General features: G+C 34.0%; 1 protein-coding gene across 3 annotated transcripts; it reads right to left on the bottom strand.

The window, feature by feature from the left end:
• Nucleotides 1-1,557: 1,557 nt before the first annotated feature.
• On the bottom strand, nt 1,558-16,989 carry LOC149065820 (A-kinase anchor protein 7-like). Of its 3 annotated transcripts, none has more exons than XM_089253558.1 (7): nt 16,026-16,989; nt 14,491-14,594; nt 12,754-12,890; nt 7,688-7,790; nt 6,524-6,694; nt 4,571-4,715; nt 1,558-1,658 (listed from the first exon to the last, which is right to left on the bottom strand). In XM_089253558.1, the coding sequence occupies exons 1-7, from the start codon at nt 16,567-16,569 to the stop codon at nt 1,642-1,644; spliced, it is 1,221 nt and encodes a 406-aa protein (XP_089109684.1). In that variant the 5' UTR covers nt 16,570-16,989; the 3' UTR covers nt 1,558-1,641. The 3 variants fall into 3 exon arrangements, with proteins under 3 accessions (XP_089109684.1, XP_089109685.1, XP_089109686.1); XM_089253559.1 differs by having other exon boundaries at nt 16,047-16,780; XM_089253560.1 differs by lacking the exon at nt 6,524-6,694 and having other exon boundaries at nt 16,026-16,810.
• Between the last annotated feature and the right edge of the window lie 2,684 nt (nt 16,990-19,673).

Raw genomic sequence — 19,673 nt, 5'->3', positions numbered from 1 at the left:
TAGGAACAATATAAAAATCTTACATTCCCTTGTAACGAAATTTCGTTATTTTACGAAGTGATTTCTTTGGTCTCTTGGAGTTCATTATAATGGGGTTTGACTGTATTCCCCCCCCCCCCAAAAAAAAATCTGACATTTTTGCACTAAAGTAATTAAACTTCGGCAATTTGATCTGAAAACAGACCTTTTTACTTAAATTTAGGAAGGAAACAAAAGGAAGAAAGGGTGGGGAGAAAAAAAAGAAAGAAAGGGTGGGGAGAAAAAAAAGAAAGATAACCTACTTAGAAATCAATTGTGACGATGACAGTAGTATTTACCGTATAATGTGCTAGGATATAAGGAAGGGTCACAATGACCCCCTTCCGTCTTTCTAGGTATATCCGCTCGTATCTTCGTTGTTAAAAAAGATAACGAAAAAAACTTTGGTATACAACAAGAACATGCTAATTCAGGAGAAGTCGAGAAATTTCGGGTGGTTTCGGTTTATTCTTAGCAGAGATATGCAAGCTTAAACAGCGTGCAGGGTCATAGACCCCCGTCCGTCTTTCTAGTGTTTTTTTTTTTTCAGTTTCTCCATATTCTACGGTTAACCTACGGATCGGCTCCGATTCCAGTTGGTCCGACATAACGAGGTTGTACTGTACCTTCAAAATCTTTTCCTCGTTGAGTTTTTTTCGGCCGACAGTTTACAAGACAATGTTTTTCTACCGTATCGATAGCCACTACGTGGTAGATAAAAAAAACAGAAATGCACAAAATTTTCAATACGCTGCCAGATATGCAAGATTGCTACCGTTTGCGATCCACGAACTGCTGTGCTTATCAATGAAAGCAACCTTTTAAATGTGCAATAAAATATTGATAAAATAATCAATAGTTGGTCATTTTATTTGTGTAAAGTCCCTTAAAATCGAGATTCTCAAAGCTAATACAAACACGCCACGCCAACACAGCGATAAGTCACCAAAACATCGTAATTTTTCATCTTCAATATCTCGATGAAAATTGGATTTAAAAACCTGGAATTTTTTGCTAATGACTTTTCAAAGCCTGTTCTACATTTTACTAATTGTAAGTTTCGGCACAATGGGACTATAAAAAAGTTTATTTTTTTATGTATACAACCCCTCAAAAAACTACATTTTAAGAAAGCGCATGTCATTTTTGATAACTTTTGGTAATTGGAAGTATACTTCAAAAGTTAACGGTTGCAGAGAGAGATAGTTTTTATGTACAAACAATTTGAAACACCCTTTATATGTTTTTCAGTAGTGCCTGTATAAAGATGTACTCTAAAGAAATAAAAAATAAAGCATGTTTGTACATTTTCCCAGTTAATTTTCTCTATCTAAATGTAAATTTTTCGTTCGTGCATCTGGTACGTATCACCAGTTCTCATAAATTTTTGATTGCGGCTGACAAAGGTTTGAAAATTATACAACGAACATCTCTTGAAGACGTAAACCTGCAAATGCATATTTGTCATGTTCCCTGGCTCTCACTGAATATTTAACATAGTACCTTCAATTAGAAAACAATTCAGAAATAAGACACAGATTAACAGAAATAAATATTTTATTTCAACAACATATTTTCTTCAAAATGACATAACAATCCTTATCTGTATTTTTTTACTTGTTCTTACTTGGAATGAATATCTGAAAAAAATAATGTTCAGCAAGAAAAATTAAAATTATTATCTGTATTATAAATATAAAGAATGTTTCATGAAGAGCGTTTGAAAGTAATAAGAATTGTACAATTTATTTTAAAAATACTTAAATTTTTTTTCAATAATCAGCAAAAAAGGAAAAAATTCAACTGTGATAGTGTTATCTTGGTAAAATACTATTTCAATAAAATAAAAAGAAATTAGAATTTTTACACAAATGAAGAACTCTAATCACCATTGATTTTTGTCTAAATGATTTCCATCAAAACAAAATTTTTGTCTACGTGTTATATATAAACTGAAGAGCCAAAAAAACTGGTACAGGCATGCGTATGCAAATAAAGAGATATGGAACTAATCAGAGTATGGCGCTGCGGTCGGCAACACCTATATAACATAACAAGTGTCTGGCATAGTTGTTAGATCGGTTACTGCTGCTACAATGGCAGGTTATCGAGATTTAAGTGAGTTTGAACGTGGTGTTATAGTCGGGACACGAGAAATGGGACATAGCATCTCCGAGGTAGCGATGAAATTTGGATTTTCACGTACGACCATTTCACGAGTGTACCGTGAATATCGGGAATCCGGTAAAATATTAAATCTACGACATCGCTGCGGCCGGAAAAAGATCATGCAAGAATGGGACGTCTGACGAGAATCATTAAACGTGACAGACGTGCAACCCTTCCACAAATTGCTGCAGATTTCAATGCTGGATCATCAACAAGTGTCAGCATGCAAACCATTCAACGAAACATCATCGATATGGGCTTTCGGAGTCAAAGGCCCACTCGTGTACCCTTGATGACTGCACGACACAAAGCTTTACGCCTTGCCTGGGCCCAACAACACCGACATTGGACTGTTGAGGACTGGAAACACGTTGTCTGGTCTGACGAGTCTCAGTTCCCATTGCTTCGAGCTGATGGACATGTACAGGTATGGAGACAACCTCATGAATCCATAGACCCTACATGTCAACAGGGGACTGTTCAAGCTGGTGGAGGCTCTGTGATGGTATGGGGCATGTGCAGTTAGCGTAATATGGGACCCCTGATATGTCTAGATACGACTCTGACAGATGACAGGTACGTAAGCATCCTGTCTGATCACCTGCACCCATTCATGTCCATTGTGCATTCCGACAGACTTGGACAATTTCAGCAGGACAATGCGACACCCCACACATCCAGAATTGTTACAAAGTGGCTCCAGGAACACTCTTCTGACTTTAGACACTTCCGCTGGCCACCAAAATCCCCAGACATGAACATTGTTGAGCATATCTGGGATGCCTTGCAATGTGCTGTTCAGAAGAGATCTCCACCCCCTCTGACTCCTACGGATTTATGGACAGACCTGCAGGATTCATGGTGTCAATTACCTCTAGCACTACTTCAGACATTAGTCGAGTTCATGCCACTTCGTGTTGCGGCACTTCTGCGTGCTCGCATGGGCCCTACACGATATTAGGCAGGTGTACCAGTTTTTTTGGCTATATATATATATATATATAACATGTAGACAAAAATCACCCACTATATAATATATAGTGGGTGATTTTTTTTTTAAACTACAATAAAGAGATACTCAAATTTTATTAATTCCATTTTTTTTATTGGGGACCCTATACAAATTTTTCACTTTTATTTTTCCCCAAATTATTTTTTTACAGAAGTGCCCCATTACAGCTTAATTTCCTTTCTTTTGCTGATCATTTTTAATATTTTAGAATGAACTCTAGTATTTTTTATTCTCCTTCTGGACACTTTTATTGAAACACCCTGTATATATTTTTCACATATGTACTTTATTTCATAAATGTTTGCATTTCCAGAATGTCTCTAAGACCAGCATTACATTATAAAAGTTTGATAAAAGACCTTTTACAAAATTCGAAAACAACCAATAAGCCTATTGGTAACATTCATTCAAATGTAACCAATATGCTTATTGGTTGCATTTTTTAAATTTTATAAGATAACTTTTATAGGGTAATCCCGGCTTAGCACATGTGTCATCTTACTAACGAACCAAGCATATAGATAAAAGCTGCATCGCACTAACAGCTTATGAAAAATGTTATTACAGTAATTTCCTGTGTGTGCCCCGCAGGCTATCCAAAAAGAAGAGATTTTTTGTGCTTTGTGAATAATATAATGATGCAGGTAATTCAATATTTTTATTTCACTCGTCTTTAATTAACATTACACAAGAAACAGATTTGGTAAAACAGATGGTACAAATCCACAAATGTGACTATACAATCATGTGGACTGCATAAGAAAATTTTCCAATTTTAGAAATTTTTCAAAGAAAATTCTCCAATTTTAGCTTTGTCTCTTCAAATTTGAATAAAAAGAACAATTTTAGAATTTCCTGAGAATTCTCTAGGTATTTGATTTTTCTTTCTAGATTCCCAAAAATTACAAAATGTTGAAAATTTATGCGCCTTTGATATCCATAATCTATAGTCACACTAAAAACTTATGAAAAATGTTAATACCATTCCCTGCATTCCTATGTATAAGATACATACCCAAGTAAAGGAAAAAGGAGCTATACTGAGAGATTCACTCAGGGCAATGAAAGAAGTATAAAAACACACCAAAATATCTTTAGCTACAAGCACTTATAAAATAAAAATATGAGTCTTCTTGTGTCTGCATTTGAAATTAAATGAGTAGGCAAGGAAGCATAATTGATCAGAATAAAATTTGAACTGCAGGTCCTGGTATAATTTGCCTTGTTTGCAAAAAATGACCATAGTGTTACCAAAATGCTGATGTTTATAGGCTTATACAAGAAATTTGACATTTTTATGTATAAGTTTGGCTTTTCATAATTTCAGCAATGATAAGATCATGAAATTGATGATACAATACAATGACCTACCAAATAACAAGTTATGGCCCGTATAATATCCATTTTCATCTTTCGGACTGGTCATACTGAGTAACTGTATGCCTTCCACAACTTCATTGCCAAACAACTGATCTACATATGACTTATAAAGAGAAGGATTGATTTTCTTTATACCCTATACAAACAAAAAAAATTTAAAAAAGCTTATACACAATATTTAAAACCTTACTCCCCAGTATTCTACACTCATATATTCATATCTTTAGCATAATTATATTCTGCAAAAAACTGCTCATGTAGTAAAACCCAATATAAAACGTAATGTGTTGATGAAAATAAATGGTGTATGTATACTTAAACAGTCAACATCAACATGACTGCATGATGGTTTTCCTGAGTTGCATGGGACTATGGTATAAAAATTCAGAAGAAACAGTGCAGTCATAAATCAACAAAGATACTATATTCCCCATAAGATGTTGGAAGAGACCAATTTTCTTCTATCAGCAAAAGCAACCTTTATGCAATTTATAGAATTTATGCACGGCTATAATAACAAAAACTGATACATATCCCTTAATATTTCCCCCCCCTATTTTTTGTAGCACTGCTATAGGGTGCCTGAAAGATAAATAGAAAAATGATTGGAGAAAAAGAAAGTTTTTGATAAAGCACTGCAATTTCTTATGCAATGTATATTGTATATCTAGTGAAACTTCTCTAAGACAGCCACTTGGCGTTCCACAAAAAAAGTGGCCATCTGCAAAGGTGACCGCTGAATAGAGGTTGGTATGACAGGAAAAACACATTTCAGGGGGGCGTGTCAAAATAACAATTTTCAATGTCACAAATAAAACTTATTCTCAACTTATTCACAATGCCCCAAAAACATACATATACAGTGAAACCTCAATATGCAATGATAAATCCCTCAACAATGGTATTATTCATATCTTGTTTGGAATAACCTATAAGTCTGTAATGTTAAACTTCTCTCAATACAATGATATGCTTTACTATGATAAACTCTTCTATAATGATATCTTTAGGAGGATTTTGAAACCGTTCTACAACGTTTATTATTTTTATTTATTTTTGGCTTGAAATATCCTTCAGTATATTTTTTAACTCATCTCACATGTTTCAGTTCTTCCAAGGACGTTTAATATATAATATCAGTATTGGGTATCACCGAAAGTGTTCAGTATCGTTACTTTTTGTGTGATACACAAAAGTGCATTGTGATTAACCCCTTTACAGGGGCAATATAGACACACATACACACCTAACTGAATTTTTCTTCAGCTAATCAATTAAAATATTTTTCAGTGAATAAATACTCAGAAGCACATATTTTGATACTAAGAACGCTGATTTAGAAAAGTTTCCAACAGCAGCATATATTTGATGGCACATGATGATAATGTTGCCACTTGATATAATGATAACTCCTCTACAAAGATATTTTTTCTTGGTCTGGTATAGTTATGAATATCCAGGTTCACTGTATTTTATGCAGAACTTGAAATATCAGATCATCTGATAGATAGATAGATAGAACCGCTCACAACCCCGGACTGATGCAAAGCACCTTACTTCCGTTAAATTATCTGATCAATTCTTTAATCTATATTATCATGGATCAGTTCTTTCCATATTGCAAGTACTGGACATGTTCTTTCCTGACATTTTTTTACTGCTGCCATTCCACAGCGCCCCTAACCAAGGCTGGCAGCACACAGTTTGAAAACTGCTGGCTGTTTTTCTTTTCCTGTCTTAAAAAAAATTCCTGTGACCTAGTGATACTAACCCTGCAAATCGTTTTTTATTTCGGTTAGTTTTCCAGTTTTTATTCATTTTTAAAGATTCTATGGAAGAAACCTACCCACCCTGTATATTATTTTTATGTTCATTGAATCTCTGGAGCTAATAATAAATTTTTAAGTTAATTCACAGAATTTCTAGGGTAAAAATTTCACTTACTTTGCGAAATATTTTAGGATCGCGAGAAAGTTTCATAACAGTTAAATGTGGAGAAAAGTCTCTTTTATCTGTTGTGGTGATAGAATAGTTTTCAAAATGTGTATTGATACTTTCAACAATAGAATTCAGTCTGGCTGCTGCATCTCCAGGTGACAGCTTTGCATAAACAACCTTTATTGGAAAAAAAATTTCAATATATATATATATACATACAGTCAATCCCGCCCATAACGTTTTCCCACTTAGTACGACTTATTTTCGTGGTCTAAACTACAACTAATTCTTATTAGGATTTCCTGTTTAAAATATTTTTCCACTTACAACGTTTTTCATGACAGTTTTTTAAAAACGTTATAAGCGGGATCCACTTGATCCTAGAGATGTACTTCCAATTAGAAAAAGTTTCCAAATAACATGTGGTACTCAGATATGTCATTCATGTTTCAAGGGGTTGTTTAGTTATTAAAATTAAAAAAATTATCTTTTTATACAGTCCTCATGCGCCCAAAAACGAATTTAAAAGTTGTTGCCCTGTCTCTCTCCTGATGCCAACAAAAAAATTCCATGTTTCTAAGTGCAATATTCATTGAGATATTCGAATTTGAAAAACTGAGGAAAGAAAGTTGGGAAAAAAACAGCCCTAAATGCAGGAAACCCGTTTTACTTGCATTTATGCTGTTTTTTTTCCAAATTTCCTCCATTATTCGAATTCTAAAATACCTCAGTGAATATTGCACTTAGAAACATAGAATTTTTTTCGTTGGCATCAGGAGAGACCAGGCAACAACTTTCTAATTGGGTTTTGGGGCACACAAAGGAACTGTATAAAAAGTTAATTTTTATATTTCAAAAACTATGCAATCCCTTGAAACATGAATGGCATATCGGAGCACTACACATTATTTGGAAACTTTTTCTAATTGGAAATATACCTTTAGGATCAACGGTTTGCCTGTAAAATGCCATGCCCTCTGTATATATATGTGTGTGTGTATCCTTTGCTTTTAAATTTGGCATCAATATTTAGAGATATTGTAAATTATTTAATAAAGTTAGATTGCTTTAGAAAGCTGGAATAAATAAAGTAACACTGAATTTTTATCCATAATGAAAACATTTATGTTCGGAAAGAACAAAAACAAATCAATAAAAAGTAATAAATACCTGATTTCGAAAATGGCCTAAACCTTTAAATTCCAGACCCAAAGGGGTATCAGACATGCTACTATTAAACTCTTTGTATACTTCATTGAGTGCCATCAAAGCCCTTGAATAAAATGGAAAATGACATCAATAGGATTTGTATATATGTGATGGAAATATAGTTCTGTGCGAGCTTGTACTGTACATATATTACCAGAACTACAAACTTTTTAACATTAGCCACCTTCAGAATAAAGTGAAGCAATATTCTTCTCATGGTAAAGTCAGACTCCAATCCAGCGAATCCCTCGATTTAACAAATTTTTTTCTGAAATTCTGGTGAAAATAGAGATCAAACCCTTATTTAACGAATTAAAACCTCGATATAATGAATATTTTTGAATTATCCAAAAAATATTTTTCGTATTTTTTATCACCCGAAACCACAACCCAAAGATTTGACTTCCCTGGATTTGACCTTCAGCCCTTTTTTAGACAAACAAAAAAAGGGGAACAGGAATCTGTTCCTTCTTGAGTAGAGACAAAAAAGATATTCTTAGTATATACGTGGGAAGGTTTCAGCAATCAGTGTCATAAAACATTGTGCTGTCAACATGTTTAGATTTTCAGTAAAAAAATGAAGTTACTTCAAGTTTGTGCTCCGTCTTTATGAGTACAGAATGACAAGTCATCTGAAGAGAAAACGTTTTTCAATTAGCAAAAGAATGATAATTTTGACAGCAATTTGATGGAAATGTTGAACATATCAAACTTCTATCAAGCATTTTTTTCACGCATTCTGCCTTTTTTCTTAAGTTTTTTTTTTTTTAATTGTCAAAAATGAGTTGTAGCAGCAAGCCCCAAAGTAAGTGGCTTTTAAAATTTGCCGTTTCGAATGTGTTCATTCTCTTGATCTATTTGACCAAGATTTGATGATTTCTCAATTTAAATAATAAAATTGTCAATTTTTCCAATTCGTTAAATCGGGGTTCAACTTTACAATCCCATAATCAATGAAGCTAATAATACAGAAAATTTCCTTTATTTATAATTTTACATTGTGTACTAGTATGTTTATTTACTTTATAATTCATTAACTCATAACTCATTATGTGTTTCTCTCTTTCTTTATCTATTACTAATGATTTTACACTTTTTCTAAGTAATTTTTAGAGTTTAAAGGCAAAAATAAATTGCAGAAAAAAAACTTAAATGCAAGTACATGAGGAGAATTAATTAATTCGCCTCACGTACTTGCCCTTAACAAAATTTCATCTTACATTACATATTTAGATATACTCCATTTCTCTCTTATGTGCTAAATCATCTGCTGACCATAATGACCATCAGGGCTTGATAAATAAATAAAAAAATGAGGCACCAGCCACATTTCTTGGGAGACTGACTTTTTTTCAAGAAAAAAAGGTTCTGAATAACCTTCTGCACTAAAAATGCAATGAACAGCCGGCACTGTATTTACTGTTGATGGTTTTTACCATGGTTCTTACCATCATGATAAAAAAATTGTTCTTTTACCACCTTCAGAGAAAAAAAAACACTGTTTCTGCCATTATTTAAAAAATTCATCTACTCATTCTTGCTTTTTTTTAAAGAAACTGATTTTAGGTCATGATTTTTTGTCTTAATTTTTTCATAATTAACACCTAAGTTTTCTGAACTTTTCTCATGGTTAGCGGCCATATATGTCATATATAATGTATATACAGGATGTCCATCAAGACCGCCCAAACTCTGCACAGCCAGATTCCTCGCTTGGAATACATAAAAAATGCCAAAAGAACTGTACCTATACGACCCATAGTTTTCGAGAGAAATTCGAAAGAAAAGTATGACGTCATATCCAGTGCAGGAAAAAAAAAACCTTTATTGGACGGCTTGACGTCATTCCACGCACGTGCATGCATGTCTCAATATGCGCGGTGGATATTTTGAATATCTTCCTATGTAAACATATGCAAATACCAATGTTCATGTTTCTAATAACAGTTTCTTTTCCTTTTATGATGTCATACTTTTTTTCACATTTTTCTCAAAAACTATGAGTCGTACAGATACAGTAGTTTGGGCATTTTTTATGTATTCCAAGCGAGGAATCTGGCTGTGCAGAGTTTGGTCGGTCTTGATGGAACACCCTGTATAATAAACTAATACCTTATTGCAGGACTTGACAAATCCCAGGCAGCAGGTCTCCATGGCGACTAAAAAATTTATATTGGTGCCTAAAATGTTCTATGTGTGATTACTGGCTCAGACAAAACAATTGTGATTTATCCCTAAAATATTTGATTGCCACTTAGATTTTTTTTTCTTGATTTGTCAAGTCCTACCAAATGAACAGTCTGATAGTATTCATCAGGTTTATACCAGTCAAAACTTTCCTCTGAAAAACCAACTATAAAGCTTTCATGAAATCAGGGTCTAGGTCAATTCGTCGCGCTCAACTTGTCGCGGGACAATTCGTCGCAGTCAATTTGTCGTGCTACAAACTCGTCGCGGTACAAATTTGTCGCAGGGTCATTTCATCACAGTACAAATTTGTCGCAGGGTCATTTCGTCGCGGTACAAATTTGTCGCAGGCTTATTTCGTCGCAGTACAAATTTGTCGCAGGCTCATTTCGTCGCGGTACAAGTTTGTCGCAAGCTCATTTCATCACGACAAATTTGAATTGCTTTAAAATTCATGTTTGTTGTGATCTTATAAATAGGGTAGGTGCTTTACGCGTAAAAAATGGAACTAACTTTTTTTCTCATTTATTGGAAATGTTCCCCCTGGCCATTTGTTTTAATTTTTAACAAATGAAGGAAAGTATTCATTGAAGTCATTAAATTTTTAAAATTTAATTTTTACCATATAAGTCGCATCTCTGTCGGGATTTCCATTTCTCGCAGTGAGGGATGTTGACGAGCTCAGCCAAATAAAAAATTGAGATCAAATAAATTTTTAAATTTTAATTTCCACCGTATAGGCCGCATTTCCCACTTTTTGTCGGGATTTGAGTCCCTTATAAACGGAATGAATGGCGATTTTCAGCCTCCCCCCCCACCTCCTCAATGTTTCCTTCATGTCGGCACCTTTGACTGGCCAAGCATGCCGGAAGTGTTTGGAACTTGTGGGTTCTTGTCTTGATCTTGAAGTAGGAAATTTTGATTTCTGAATCATTTCTCTGGGTGCTCATACCCATTCCATAAAGTACCCTGGGCACCAACAGCATGTCTGTCCCTGACACCACTGCAAATGTCAATCGATTTTTGATTTTTTTCAACTCTAAAGTAACAACTCTCGAGTGAAAAGAATGAAATCAGACTTTTAATTAGATCATTATTCTTCATGTACATGACACTCGAAATTAAAATTACAATATCAATTACATTTAAAAATTTAACTGCATATAAAAGTTTAATTATATTTGAAAATTCGGTTATAAAAATTTGAAATGTTAAATAATTGATTTTTGCTGTGATAAAATTTCAATATCATGTGGAAAAATTTCGGTTTGTATGATATTCCCCAAATTACAGTGAGCCTATCTTTAACGGTAAATTTCTATTTGCCCCATCACAGTATCTCCATAAGAACCTGAAATATTTAATTAATTAATAATTCAATTAAATTAATATTTAATTTTCACCGTATAAGCCGCACTTCCCGCTTTTGTTGGGATTTCTCACAGCGAAGGGAGTTGAGCTCAGATCAAGGATGGAAATGTACAGTGCTTATGAATGGCAATTCGATGAAGTTTTCATAATGCCCACAGGATGAGCACCGACAAAGGCAATGTAATCACCAATAAGAAAGATGACTATGGGTCAGTCGCATAGATCCAATATAATCCAATTAATCTTATGTTTATAATCAGTCGCATATCTTTGGCTGGCTTGTTTGAATATTTTCACATAGTTTTCATTAGCATCTAAGCTTTTGATACAAGGCTTAATTAAATATTTCAGGTTCTTATGGAAATACTGTAATGGTAAATGTTGGTGACTCTTGAAGGGGGGGGGGGCGGGAGAAACTCTCGAGCCCATGGGGCAGATAGAAATTTACCGTTAAAGATAGGCTTTTCAACGATAATTTTCAAACATAATTAAACTTTTATATGCAGTTAAATTTTTAAATGTAATAGATATTGTAATTTTAATTTCGATGACCTTTCTGCAATGACAAAAATTAATTATTTTCAGTTAACTGCGTGTACACTTTTGTTCATGTTTTTATTTCACGTGTAAGACAAAAACCTACATACAAGCTCGCGTGGAACATGTACAGTGAAGAATCGACGGTTCGACGAATTGGTTCTGAGCTGTAATATATAAATTGACGTCACGCCGAATTGACACGGCGGAAAACTTGTACAGCTACGAATTGACACTGCGACAAATTTGTATTGCGACGAATTGACACTGCGACAAATTTGTACCGCGACGAATTGATACTGCGACAAACTTGTACCGCGACGAATTGGCACTGCGACAAACTTGTACCGCGACGAATTGGCACTGCGACGAATTTGTACCGCGACGAGTTGAGCGCGACAAGTTGAGTGCGACAAATTGACCGGCTACGATGAAATCATGAAGCTTTCCACATGATTTTGTACGAACAGGTTAGCAAAAAACAAACTTCAAAAACATTATTTACTTTCTAATTTAAAATTTCTGACTGACAATGATAATTCTAGTGGATTTCATTCATCTGTTCTTCCTCTGACATATGGAAATAGAGCAGAAATATTTTTTTTTATGTTATCAGTATTACATACAATTTGTTCACTATGTATCTTCTTTTCTGGTAGCCAACTAAACAGATCCAACTATATGCATATAATACAAAAATACACTAATAATTATTAATTATTGATTGAATAAATATTAATATTTATTAATAAATTAAAAACAGCTACTATAAGTATTAATTATCATCAATACATAAAGGCTACAATTGTATTTACCAGGTTTTTACCATTTTAAAAACCCAACCCTGATATAAAGTCACAACATAAAAATAGCTTCTTAATGATAAAATAATCATCAAACAGAAACTTTTCTTGAAATAAAATTATGCACACCTGGAATGCTCTTCAGCATCTGCAATATGCATGACTACCAAAGTGATATGTAAAGTGGGAAGGGGTATCATACAAGCAGCAAATCTTCCATCTTGCTCAATAATATGGTTCTGAATCTTCTCCATATTACTATGTATCTGTAGGAAAATACAGATACATCTTTATATCAAAATTTTTTCATTAAATATAGTTTTGGTAATGTTCACTTGTGTTATTTGGGTAACTTAGTGAAAAAAGATTGGTTTATTGCATTTGTAGCATTTTTAATATTATCTCCATTCAAACAAGTGCGAGTATTGAAATTAACATATATTTATTATTATTTTTTTAGCTCTTTTCTAGTTTGTTCTGCTTTATAATCAATACTAAATATATATATATATATTTTTTCAATTTTGAGAAGTAATATTTCATTATTATAACCAATCTATTAATTACAAAACTGATTGAAAAACTAAAAAATCGATCAATTATATAACTGATTGAAACCATACATTAAAAAAAAGGGAGGAATGACTGCAATAGACAGAATCATTTCTGATTTTAATTCTGTCTTATCATAGTTCTTCCTCCACTGAAAAAGAAATTAATAATTACGATAATTTGAACAAATACTGAGGCAGATGGGAAAAAAGAATCAAGATTTTATGACATGAATGTCGCTCTCCACTTGTTAATACAAGATATACGGAAGACTGGATGTTGTGAAGATATTTATTATTTGAGATGTTAATTTTTTTAAGGAAGGAAAAAACTCATCTCTGCCTCTACCGGGAGTCGAACCCGGGTCCCTCGATTGCCGGACGAGTGCTCTGACCACTAAGCTACAGAGGAGATAGAGATTTTCCTTCGCTAGAGCGTATATATGCCGAACGGAACCGTGCAATGGACGGTGAAACCGATCAGCTAATAGCTCATGGACGACGAGCCACCAGAGGGCTATATATATGACATGAATGTCGCTCTCCACTTGTTAATACAAGATATACGGAAGACTCGATGTTGTGAAGATATTTATTATTTGAGATGTTAATTTTTTTAAGGAAGGAAAAAACTCATCTCTGCCTCTACTGGGTTCGACTCCCGGTAGAGGCAGAGATGAGTTTTTTCCTTCCTTAAAAAAATTAACATCTCAAATAATAAATATCTTCACAACATCGAGTCTTCCGTATATCTTGTATTAACAAGTGGAGAGCGACATTCATGTCATATATATAGCCCTCTGGTGGCTCGTCGTCCATGAGCTATTAGCTGATCGGTTTCACCGTCCATTGCACGGTTCCGTTCGGCATATATACGCTCTAGCGAAGGAAAATCTCTATCTCCTCTGTAGCTTAGTGGTCAGAGCACTCGTCCGGCAATCGAGGGACCCGGGTTCGACTCCCGGTAGAGGCAGAGATGAGTTTTTTCCTTCCTTAAAAAAAAAAATTAACATCTCAAATAATACATATCTTCACAACATCCAGTCTTCCGTATATCTTGAATCAAGATTTTATTTTTTCCACCTCTTTGGTACATGTTTCCCCTTTATTTACAAGAACAAATGCTAAATATAGGTGCTTTGGCTTAGGGAATAAGGCCTATGTAGGATTTGAACATGCTATATTGCAGAGACTTGATACATCTAATAGAGCTAAGTACATCTCCTAAATGTAAGTTAATATAAACTGACTGTTATTGTCATAAGTAGTTCACAGTCATAGTTTTATACAAAAAGTAAAAAAAAAAGAGCAATACCTCAGGATTGGAAATTTTGAATGCAACAAAATAATTTGGCCTTTTTGGCTTTTTCTTTTTTACATCTTCTTCACTGACATGATTTTGTCTTTTTCTTTTACTGTCTACAAATAATTTTGAACAAATAAGTTAGATAAATGTAAATCAAATCAGTAACTAGTTCTCAGCTCTAAATGCTATATTTTTATTTAAAATATGACAGCATCAAATTACTTTGTGTTTTCTGAGGAGAACATTTAATCAGGATCGCAACTAGATGATTGGTCGGCCGGACCAAGCACGCATTTTGGCACCCCCTTGTAATGTTGAAGGAGAGACGAACATTACAAATACTATTATCAACTGGAACAACCTACCATCATATATTGTAGATTGTACTACGATTTCCGAATTCTCTTGTTCCATCAATCATCACTTTCGTCATATATAAATTTTGCATCCTCTTGTATAGGCCTCGGCCAATCAATATTGAATAAATAAATAAAAATAAAAGATTAAATTTACACTTCCTCTAGTCTGGGGCACCAGAACCCTCTGCTCTCCCCTAGTTACAGCCCTGCACTTAATTCTCCATTGCAAATTTCACTGTATCTTTATATGATAAAAAAAATACAAATGTGAAACAATGTATTCAGTAATATACCAAACATTGTATTTCATTAATATTTTTATATAACCATAAAACGTTTTACAAAAAAAAAATTTTTTAATGATATACATGTATTAATAAAACGATTATGACAATGTACAACCAAATTACAGCTGTTGGGATGAGTGAGGTTAACAAGAATTTTTATTGTCATGAATAATGCCATTCTGTGAATATTCTAACTATAAGCAGAGATAGATGTGAAGAGCTGGGAGAGTGCGATGATAATTCTATGTCAGCTCGTATACATAGGCTATTAGATCAGTCAGTCCCTATTGACACTGGGTGGTGGGGCGGCCCTCTAGTTCCAACAAAAGGCACATGGCAGAAGAGGCTAATTCTCCTTTAAATAACACTGCAGCAATGAAATAAATAAGTTATGACACTTGAAAAACATTGAATGAGCAAGTAGTAATGAAATGTGCTTTTCTGGGCCATAGAAGCTCCTATGGGAGATGTCGATTTTCTCTACTACTGCCTCAAAAAAATAATTTAAGATAGGGAAGTTATAATTACATTTTATTAAATTATCTGTTAAATTGGCTAAAGAACCCTGAAGGAATTTATAGGAGTCTAGAATTACATTATCTATTTTCAAACATGTTATCCTTTCTGAGTTATAATTTCTAATTTTTCTGTGTGTTAATTTCTTATACCATTTACTATGAAATGACTATCATAACCTTCTAAATTATGAATGAATAGAGGTATGAAATATTTTATCTTCAGGTTTAAATTAAATGAATTGTGTGCAAATCCTTGGAAATAGTAGTAGAGAAATTTCCCGTCTCCCATAGGAGCTTCTACGGCCCAGAAATGCTCATTTCACTACTACTTGAGCACTGCGAGGTTAATGACATGAATATAGAGTTTGCATGCTTCATACCTTTATTTTTACTTCTCTTACATTTTGTGGCTCCATCTTGTACTTCAGCAGCATGCTCATGTTCCTCTAGCCTTCTTTGATGCAATTTACAATTGTTATCAGAATCTTTCCAAATCTGATTTTCGTTTTTTTTTTCCATGGAGTACAATGTTTTGACCATATATTTTTCATATGCTTGAGATGTAATAGAGAAATGTACTTCATCACCTCCACTTGCAGAGTTAGAGATTTCGGCACACCTTTCAGCGGTATTACCAATTCCTCCATCATTTCTGTTAGTGAGACTACATTGACTTTGTTCTCTTTCAACAGCTTCGATCAATCTGTTGGTAGTATCTAAAATAGCTTCACGTTCTTCATCCTCTGTGGACAAACAACAAGTGCTAAATGATGTACCCATGTTAAATTTGAATCGTTTTGTCTCTATACCAGTGGGAAGACAGAATATTTGGGATATATTTTTTGAAACGGTAATTCTGATAACAATTTTTTGAATTGTTGATCTGTCGAGCAAGTGCCTTTTCAACAAGGCAATAACCCTCATATCTTAATATTTTCACTCTAAAAATTTGCATAGCACGGGAAGAACTAAAATTTTATTAAAACGCACCGCACTTCTAGCGATAGCGTTTTTCGTATGAATCCAATCTTCAAGATTAACCACTGCAGTAAATTTATATGAAATTTCTAGTGTGCGAGTAAATATTTGTTCAACTATACAACTGTTGCTGAGGGATTTATTTGCAAACAAACTTGCCTTGTCTTGACTTCATCATTCAGAGTTTCCTAAAGAAACTGTCATGACAAGTGGAAACAGGAGATGTCCCTAGCAGCTAAAGCTCCGTATAATAGAGCAGAAGCCAAGGAGGTTTATAATCCCCATAATCGTGCAGGTTATTCATTCAACGAGTGTCTCCATCGAGCTTATATTACTGGAGGGAGCACCAGCCGCCACGACGGCAGAGACATCAAATGCAAGGAAATCACGTGACTCGGTGAAAACAAAGTTCGTGCCTGGCAATTTACTTATAGAAATGAACAGTTCGGTCTCTAAATATTGGGTTTTAAAGATTAAAAAAGGATAGAGAACTCATCTGAAGATGAAAAAAGATTAATTAAGTTATTTATTTCATTAATACTGGAATCATTTCTTCCATTAATGCTGAAATTATTTCTTTCATTGATCCTGAAATTATATCTCATTAATTCTGTAATTATCTCTTTCGTTAATTTTGGAATTATCACTTTTTATGCTGGATTTATCACTTTTCATGAATGCTAGAATTATCGCTCTCATTAATTTCGGAATTATCACTTTTCATGAATGCTGGAATTATCTTTCATTAATTTTGGAATTATCTCTTTCCTTAATTCTGGTATTACCTTTCATTAATTTTGGAATTATCTCTTTCCTTAATTCTGGTATTATCTTTCATTTATTTTCCAATATCTTCCATTAATTCTGGAGTTATCACTTTCAATTATTTTGGAATTATCACTTCATTAATGCTAAAATTACCTCTTTCATTGATTTTAGAATTATAACTTCCATTAATTCTATAATTATTTCTTTAATTAATTCTGGAATTATCTCTTTCCTTAATTCTGAAATTCTCGCTTTCATTAATTTTAGAATTATCACTTTCATTATTCTGGAATTATCTTTATTAATGCTGAAATTATCTCTTTCTTTAATTCTGGAATTATCTTTCATTAATTTTATTATTATCTCTTTCTTTAATTCTGGAATTATCTTTCATTAATTTTATTATTATCTCTTTCATTAATTTTATTATTATCTCTTTTATTAATTTTATTATTATCTCTTTCATTAATTTTATTATTATCTCTTTCATTAATTTTGGAATTATCCCTTTTTTATGAATGCTGAAATTATCTCTTTCTTTCATCAATGCTGAAATCATGTCTTACATTTATTCAAGAATATTTTCTTTCATAAATTCTGGAATTATCTCTTTTCTCTAATTCTAGAATTATCTCTTTTCACTATTTCTAGAATTATCTCTTTTCACTAATTTTGGAATTATCTCATCTATAAAAATAATAGCTGAAATTATTTCTTTCATTTATTGTTTTAAATTCCTGTGGATGTCATAAGAAAATAACGGGGGATTGTGTTTGTTTTCACCAAGTCACGTGATCTTCCGACGAAAGACGTTGGGGGACACCCATCGAGCTTATATTACTATATATTAGTAATATAAGCTCAATGGGGACACCGTTCTCAGCACTGGCAGGCGGAGACCGCTGACGTCATACTCTCTCCTGCGGATAGCCCTGCTCTCCTGTAATATAAGCTCGATGAGTGTCTCGCTGTAGTATTGTGCAGGTTGAGCATTGTCAGAACGCGCATGCGCGAGTGTGTTGCTGGCGGTCACGCCCTTAGAGCAGAAATAGAACTTATATTTCTTCTCGATGGTCCCGCCAGACATATTGCCAAACGCTCGCTATTTTCGATTACTTTATTAGTAAATACACCTATAGGCCAGAGATGCATCACTGTTCGGCGCGGGCCTGCGGTCCGCAAACGGCTTCGCCACCCGTCCGGGCTTGAATGTCGCTTCGCTCCTCGGGCCGATAAAGGGGGCCCCGGACCTGAAAATATTCACTCTGTTTTCACCACAACCGGAATGCATCTGGCGATTGGTGATGTAAATGAATCAAATTTAACATGTGCAACGGTTTAAAAAAACTTTATTTAAGTATAAATAAATTTAGGATCACACACACACATTAAAAAACGAAGATGGTAATAAGGAAAAACAAACCTCAACCGAGTTTGTGAGACTTGAATCCATAACCTCCACTATGTGCGTCTCACGCTAAGGTTTCTAGAATATATATGGTTAGCTATTAGCAAGCGCGCACGTTTCAGAATGAAACTCGTTTTGACGTCACCCGATTCATCGCGTGACCCACTCGAACGGGAGCATAATGTAAAATTGCTAGTTTTTAATGAATTTTTCGCATATTGTTTATGCCTTCATCATTTTTTCTGAGTGGATGCCACAAAAACCACTTATTGTCAAAATATTTTTCTTTTATTTTTGAAAAATGTATTTGATTTTTGACGATTTTTTTCCCAACTCATGTATGCAATGTTAAAAAGTCAACGGAAGTAGCTTTTCTCTTCCACGAGAGGGAAATTGTAAAAACCTTGAGGAAAATTATCAGGAACGCGTCTTCACGAGAAAAAAACATACAGGGGAAGAAAAACAGGTACATACACATTTAAGAATGTTTAATGATTTTGATTGAAATGAATTTTCTTGGTTATACAGTATTCTCGTGTGTTTATTATTATTATTTTTGAACTCGGCCACACCTAAATTAGAGCAATGTACACTTGTAGATTTCTTGCACAATGCAAACACGCGCGAACTTGTTGAAACAATTATAATGTAGTGAAATTAATTCTCAAACAGGATGCCGCGGCACCCGTGGGTAAGGGACAGTAAAATGGTGCGGGGGAATCATTTCTATCTTCCCAGGGGTTTTCGTTCGTTTTTTTACTGCAACAGAAAATAAATTTATCTCGCTTCTTTACCAGTGCCGTCTCAACGCATGGGCCCACCCCGACACGGCCCGGGGGCTTCACGTGCTGAGAAGGGCCTCATGATAATGAGA

The sequence above is a fragment of the Pholcus phalangioides genome, unplaced genomic scaffold (genome assembly GCF_987345545.1).
Source record: "Pholcus phalangioides strain wild (caught in Gottingen) unplaced genomic scaffold, Ppha-v1.0 ptg000039l_1, whole genome shotgun sequence".
Lineage (NCBI taxonomy): Eukaryota > Metazoa > Arthropoda > Arachnida > Araneae > Pholcidae > Pholcus > Pholcus phalangioides.
The sequence above is the reverse complement of the archived record's forward strand: the minus strand, read 5'-3'. Positions and strand labels throughout refer to the sequence as shown.